Here is a 7,696-nt window from a genome sequence, read left to right as displayed (position 1 = left end):
CAACCCAATCCAATCTTTGACGCATCGGTATAAACTGTCATACCACCGGAACTATCAGGTATAGTCAAAACCGGGGCACTTGTCAATCTATCTTTCAACTCTTGGAAATTCTTCTCGTAGGCGTCAGACCAAACAAACTTTTCTTCTTTCCTGGTCAACTTAGTCATAGGAGCAGCCAACCGAGAAAAGTTCTCAATAACATAATCAATATGAATAAGTAATGCTACTGATATCAAGACAGTACCACAGTAGTATAACATTATAAGAATCTAATTAAAGAAATAACTTAACAAGATTCAAATATAGAAACTAAGATTTACAATTCATGTTGTTAAAGAAGTAACCATCCTTACCTTTTATAACTCGCAAAGGAATCCTAAGAAATCAAGTAAGATCTTGACAAACTTGAGAAGAAGGTCCTAAACAAGTGTATACAACATATTAGGAAAGATCCCTAACAGAAAAGATACCAAAACATCCACAAAAGACCAATTCTGGAGTTGCTGTACTCATTGGTCGAGTGGATTGGTCGACTAGTCCAGTCGACCAATCAGTCGACAAATGCAGACAGTAGCCTATAAAATCAGAGTTTTGAGATATAAAATCCGAATTTGGTGGTTCAAAAGGGTACTAATCAAGGGGTAAACTACATTAGTAGTATCCTAACATATAGGGGATCTCAAAACACTAATCAAATCAAGTCATCAAGATACAAATTAGGAAACAAAAAGTTACCATAATTAGATCAATCATGGTTCTTGAAGAATTCAAGATAGAAATCAAAGGCAAGAACAATAGGAGAATGAATCATTGCTTCAGGTAAAGGTATCATGAAAAGCATACTTAGATCTTCAAGAAAATAGACCTAAGAGCATAAATCTAAATAAGGAAACAAAACCTACCATATATGTAATTATCATGATTCATGAAGAAAACATGGTATGGTAGAAGAGAAACAACTATAGATTGATAGATCATGGATCATGAAAAGAAAACACAGCAATTGACTACTAACATGATCAATATAGTAGATCTAAGAAGATCAGAATTCAAATCGAAAGATAAACAAAGACAAGATCATGATTTGATCATGATTCCTTCAAAAACTTGCAATGATCATGGTTAAGATCATTGCATTAGCCATTAATCCTTAGGAAGATCATGAGAGACAAATCCAGAGATGTCTGCAACAGAGAATGCAGCATCTCCTCTACTGTCTCAACTCAAAAAGGAAAGAAAAACAGAGATGGAGGAGAAGAAGAGAATGTAGACATACCTTTGATGCAAAAGGAAGAGTTTTGACGAAGATCCGTCAAGAAAATCACCAAGGATGCAAGGGAGATGACTTGCAGAGGTCTTTGGTTCGTTCCAAAGAGTTTGGAGGCAGAAAATACGAAGTAGACTCGAGATTGGACTTAAATAGAGCAAGCAAGACCTAATTGCCAAAGACAGCACTCATTGGTCGAGTGGATTGGTCGACTGGCAATCAGTCGACCAATGCTGACAGCAATTCGAAAACAGGGAATTGAAGACCCAGATCAAATCCAATCCTAAAGGGGTTTTGCACACATATCAAGTGACTTACCTAATAGGTAGAAATTCCTTCAAACCATGATAGAGAGCACTCCAAGTCCATCAACTAATCCGATCTTCATCAAGATTCAGTTTCCATAAATAGAACTTCATCATCAACTCTCATGGATTCAAAGCCAGACATCAAGTCCTCCATTGGGATGGCCCAAAGCTGACTTCTTACTTTACTTCGGGTCACTGGACCTACAAATAACAAGGTTTCCGGGTCAAGGTTAGGGTTGGGTTTTACACGACACCCGGTCCGGTCCTTGGACATCCATGAGCCCAACCCTAACATATGCAACCCTACCATTTATATGACTAACAGTGGACCACCAAGTCACATCACTGTCATCACGGGTTACTCGGTTTCAATTCCCCTACTGAAAGGGTAGTAGCATGTGGGGTACCTAGCCATGCAATCTAGACTCATTTTACAATGTCATCAATTAATCATGATAGTGTTGAAGGTATCAGCAGACATGTGTCCCATTCCACAGCCTTCTGATATCATCAACCAAGATATCCCAAAAGGAACACCCCAACTATCATAACCATATACCAATTACCATAATCATATAACATTCACAATTCACCAAGTAATTATGAAATCAAGCAAGCAGCAGTAGTATATTAGAAATAAATACAACTACAGCAGCATATAACAATAGAAATTAAGACTAACAACTATCAGATTAACATATTCAAGTATATGTAGATAGATAAGATAGACTGTCCTTACCTGCATATAACTGAAACGTCCGTAAAATGGAATCCAGTAACTATTAGTAGACTTTTCTTTTAAACAGTAATCACCTAAACACTGGGTTATTAGAATATATAAGTCACATAAATCAATTTGAATCAGAACCGAAATCCAATTGGTCACTGTTTACCAGCCGGTCGCTTAGGTTAAGTGACCGCCACTAGTGACCGCCCCAAAAACAGTGAGTTTCGGATTGAGTTTCAATCCGAAACTCAGGCTTCTGATTACTCGATTTCAATCTGGTTTTCGAGTAATCTCATCCTCAAATTAAACACTCCATAAGCCAAAAGGGTGAGAGAAAATAATCCCCTATCATCAATAGATTACCCATAACCCTCTCCTTGATTGGATTAACCATCTCACGGAAGTAGGGTTCCGTTTACGGTTATTCCATCCCAAGTAGATTAAAAAAGAGGGTAAAAATATCCAAGGGGTAATCACAGAGACGAGGGAAAAAGAGTAAAACCAATCTAACGGAGAAAAGAGAGTAAAGAACGAAGGGTTAGTTCAATACCTCACACCAGAAAGCCAGAGAAGAAGAGAACTGATCTTCCAATTCACTGTCAGTACTCCAGAGACTCTTTCGGATCTTCCCCGCAGCCGTCTAAACTCCCAAATAAGCAACCACGAATAAAGTATTCGTTAATTAGACGGAGGTTACCTTATATAAAAGTCTGGGGGCAAAGTAGGGCAAAATCCCCAAAAATAGACCGGGCGGTTGCTTGGGCCGGTCGCTTAGGTTGAGCGACCGCCACTATTAACCGCCCCCATGTAATTTGCCATACAAGGGTGCTTTTACTAGGGGCTGATACCCAAGGCCAACCTAGCCCTAAATAAGAGATGGGGGAGATCTTACCTTCATTCCGGACATCTCTGAACAACACCTGACTTCCGAAATTCCCAGCAGGCTCTTCAGATAAAGGATTAATATCCATAGGTCCTGGGTATGGATCATGGGCTTTAATCCGGATACTCCACAAGTTCACCTGACTAGACCTTCGGGTTCTCGGACCTGGAATACGGATCTCGGGTTAGAAATACGGGGGGGGGGGGTATTACAGTATGCATTTGATAACATTTCCATTCTATGAGACTAGTTTTTGTGTAGAACTGTTTTTACATATCTCTATGTTGAGAGACCTTTTTTTGTTTAGAAATGAGCGTTTGATAAAACCATTCTGAAAATATTTCTAAAACATTAGTAGAACAAGTTGGTGTGTCATAAACTCATTTAATGAGACCAAATCTTTATTAGGCATTAAAACAGTCCTTTGCATTTTCCATTCTTCCACATCTATACACATTCTCAGAAGATTAGTGCCAACAAAAACATCCAAATGTCAACCCAACTCAACAATCTAAGCATGCAGTTAATTTTAATTTTTTTTTTTGTTGGGTAGAAGAGAGCTTTATAGATACATATAGAATGGGGATATTACATATGCTGTTAGCAAGCAAGAATCAAACCCACGGAATTTTCACCAAGAGATGTTGGTCTTACCAATCTAAGCATGAATTTGTTGCCCAAAAGTCACATCACAACATGAGATTACAATGGTAAAAGTGAAATATTAAGCCTAGAAGAGCTACAATGCATTTTTGACAAAATGGGATTACAAACGCATTTGCCGGACCTAGATCTGTCTCTACTGCAGAAACTCTTGCCTAGGCTGCTGCAGTGGTGCTTCTAGTCATAACTTGTTAACCAATTTGGTTCCTGCATGACGGAGTTCCTCAGTAGTGAAGATTGGGCTGCGAGGAAGGCAGCAAGCAAAGAACCATTGTAATCTCATGTTGTGATGTGAGTTTTGGGCAACAAATTCATGCTTAGATTGGTAAGACCAACATCTCTTGGTGAAAATTTTGTGAGTTTGACTCTTTGCTGACGGCATATGTAATATACTCATTCTATACATATATCTATAAAACTCCCTTATACCTTTAAAAAAATAATAATAAAATTAACTGCATGCTTAGAATGATCATTTAAATGGGGGGTTTTGGACTGGAGAAGATGCTGGAGTTGCAGAGAGAACTGATTTGCCGAGCCGTCCGACAGAGACAATGGATTCCACGAATGGGTTGGATTTGGGGCTTTCTTTTAGTGATGAACACACTTTGTTCAATTTTTTATTTTTTTTTTGGTAAGAATTGTTCAATTTGTTTTTAAGACAACAAAACAAATATGAGATGTTTTGCAGAAGCTGTTTTACGAATGCGATAGATTTGCAATTAGTTCGCTTTTCAAGCATAGAGAAACGAATTGATTTATCAAACGTAATTCAATTGCTTTTTTGTTCTCAAAGCACGTGAAAACAGAAAAAAAAAATGGTTTATTGGGAGCATTATCAACGCCTCCTGTTGACCAAAAAAAATCAAAAGGAGAAAAATTAAATAGGTCATAACCAGGAGAAGCTGACGAGAACCTAAGACAAAAAGAAGCTACCTATGGTAGTTCCACCAAAAATTAAAGCGTTCATTAATCATACAAGGTGGGGTACTTCGCAGCGGAAGCAACCCCAGAACCATCATAGCTATAATGCTCGTGCAATGGGGATAGGCGTATGACAGTTGCAAGTTCTAGTTGAAGTTAATGTCTCAACTAATTATTTGTGCTGTCCTTTCACTAAAGCAGCATGCATACATAAGGAAACTCAGATCGCCTGCAGCGATCTCAGCAACAATCATCTATGAGCGTTGAAAAATATTAATTGAAAAGCCTTTTCCACCATCATTGGATCCAGAATAATATCCAGGTAGCACATTCTTCTTTATTGGCTGATGGATGATCGCCATCATTACAGCAGACTTCAAATCTTCTCTATTTAGACAGGATGTTCACCCATCTTTTCACACTCACAAGCCAACACCCCTACACTTGTATACCACGGGCAAGCCCAACTGTGAGGGTAAGGAGATGAAAAATGAGGAGTTGGGTGGAGAGAGGATCTGCACTACTTTGCGGCTAGACTATTCAGTAAGATTTCAAAAATTGGGATTTAGATAGAGATTGATCACGACAATACTTGTCAAACTACTTGTCGTGAATCGGATTAACTTTGTTGGAACTCTCAAATCTAAGTTTTGAGACTTCAAAATCAGTACGCTTAGAAGCTGAACCGAATTTGCACAAAATCTGATTATCTGCAAGCCGTCAAGTTGCTCCACTTGCTTCCTTGTTCAGGTGATTGGGCAGCTCAGAAGCTTGCTTCTACACTTTCTCTTGTTTCGAACCTTAGGTTTTATATTTTTCGTTTTGTGAATTGGTCTCTTAACACTTTCGGTAGATTTCCTTGTTGCCAGAACTCATAAGCTTGGTCTTTCTAGAGTGTATGTTAATTCTCCCCTAGCTTTTATTGTACGCAGCTACTTTATTGTCTTCAGGTCTTTCACGTGGGGAGGCCTTTGTATAATTTTGTTTTGGTTGAGAGAAAAAAATCAGCAAAAAAAACTTACACACCATGATAATGTTAAAAAAAATATTTTAAGATAGAAACACTCCTTCCTTTTCAAGAGTCAATAATCTAAGTTGATTATTCATCTCACTATTTTCTTTCTCCACCAAGAGTTTGATTAATTTTTGCATATGTTTCAAAAACATTTTCCTTTCACCCTACTATTTGAGATTTTCCTTTCCTCATCTAGACCTGCAAACACTGAGCAAGGCTGATTCATTTCCCCTTGCCCACTAAGTTGTCCTGTTTTTAATTTCTCTCCACTGGTTAATCTTATAATTTGTACCAAGAGTATCTTAGTCTTGCCAACACACCCAACTAAATAGTTGAATCAACTCCTAAATCATGAGATATTTTATCAATGGCCAACTCATCCTCGGCATGGCCTCCTCAGTTGAATTCATAGTAGACTCCAATTTCTCCCTAGAGACCGAATGAGCATACTTCATATTATTAGTATGATATTATTTTAAAGGTGTTGAATCTCAAATGCCCAGAGGTTTCACCCCGTGGAGGAGATGGGAATAATTGTAGACTAGACAAGAGATAGGACCTCTACGTGTGGTGGAGAGCTATCCCTTTCTGCACATCCCTCTATTTCTTTCTTCCTCATTGGGTAGATGATGCAAACTCCGGATAACAATATATAAGAGAGAAAATTATCAATATTAATTTCCTTCTCAAGATACAGATCCAATATATATAAGATATTGTACGAGTAACAATGTTATTCACATCTCATGTGACAAGCTAGCTTGTTCATTCAAGAACAAATAAATGAATATAAATATTCCAAATTGATCTCCCTCTTCTTATCCAACTGAGGAAGCTCATTCAATTCTTACTTTCAGCTTCAGGATCCTGCAAACCTAAGAAAGTCTATACAATTAGAATTAGAATCGATCAATCACATAAGAATCAGAGATCAGCAGAGATTACCCATTTGAATTCTAGAGAGACCAACTCACTTCCTTGTGGAATCTGATGAGCAATCACATAAGACGCAGATCTCACCATCCCCCTCTTTTTTATGGAAGTTCCTGTGGCAATTACAAGCAGCACAGATGAAGGCAGCACTTGTTCCTTCTTCTCCAGAAGCCATGAATTCTCTACACCCATCCACTGCATAACCACCAATATTCGCTGCATGGTTTTTCCTGCATTCACCATATTTAATCACTACTGTCTCTTTGGTGACCATGGAACCATTAAAAACCCGCTTGGGTTCTTTTTCTTCTTCTTGTTCTTCATGTGGTGACCTCATCTTTGGATCCAAAGTAGTTTCTACAGGCTTTGATTCAATGCCAGAATCGTTATTACCTGATCTTCTGACTGCACTGGATTGACGAGAGAGACGGATTGAAGAAGAGAAAGATGATGGCATGACTGACTGGGTTTCTGAAAGAGGTAATGAACTCATGAAATCATCAATGGCATCGATCTCTTCACCTCTTTGGGTTCAGATTTATACGGATTGAGTGGGGACGTTAGCTTTTGGAGTTAATAACTTTAGATGCAAGAATTGGGAGGGCTTCTTTTTCTTGTTGGGGGTGTTAAATGCAACCATGCAAGACACTACTAATCATCACGAGATTTTGAGGATTCATTTTCTCATTTCTATCTCATCTCATTTTATCTTTATTAAATGGTTCGTACTTTAAATAGAACTAATTTTCATTTGGACCCCCTACGTTTGATCTAAGTAATTTTTATTCAAAATAAATAGTATTTTGTCACACACTCTCAAACGAATGATTCCAAATAGTGAAAGGCTTCGAAATATTCAAGGAAGGAAGAGAAAGCGAACCTACAATAAGAACATTACAAGTATTTAATCATCTACACTTCCGTTGATTATATTCTAATACATGTTTTAATTATTATAGGAATATATAGATAATTA

General features: G+C 37.9%; 1 protein-coding gene across 1 annotated transcript; it reads right to left on the bottom strand.

Annotated features, from left to right (window-relative positions):
• Nucleotides 1-6,241: 6,241 nt before the first annotated feature.
• Nucleotides 6,242-7,233, bottom strand: LOC149011471 (uncharacterized). Its single transcript, XM_089163525.1, has 2 exons — nucleotides 6,762-7,233; nucleotides 6,242-6,654 (listed from the first exon to the last, which is right to left on the bottom strand). Exons 1-2 carry the CDS (start codon nucleotides 7,211-7,213, stop codon nucleotides 6,624-6,626), a joined length of 483 nt encoding a protein of 160 aa, XP_089019651.1. The 5' UTR covers nucleotides 7,214-7,233; the 3' UTR covers nucleotides 6,242-6,623.
• Nucleotides 7,234-7,696: the final 463 nt, after the last annotated feature.

The sequence above is a fragment of the Hakea prostrata genome, chromosome 7, assembly GCF_041222555.1.
Source record: "Hakea prostrata isolate BN-2017 chromosome 7, UWA_Hpros_2, whole genome shotgun sequence".
Classification (NCBI taxonomy): domain Eukaryota; kingdom Viridiplantae; phylum Streptophyta; class Magnoliopsida; order Proteales; family Proteaceae; genus Hakea; species Hakea prostrata.
Note: the sequence above shows the minus strand (reverse complement) of the source record. Positions and strands in the feature narration are given on the sequence as shown.

What these genes read in the sequence shown, in the direction of transcription:
- LOC149011471 (XM_089163525.1), bottom strand. Translation starts at nt 7,213, where the DNA reads ATGAGTTCATTACCTCTTTCAGAAACCCAGTCAGTCATGCCATCATCT. An exon ending in TCATCAGATTCCACAAGGAA is followed by an intron (nt 6,655 to 6,761) that starts GTGAGTTGGTCT and finishes TTAGGTTTGCAG; the next exon opens with GATCCTGAAGCTGAAAGTAA.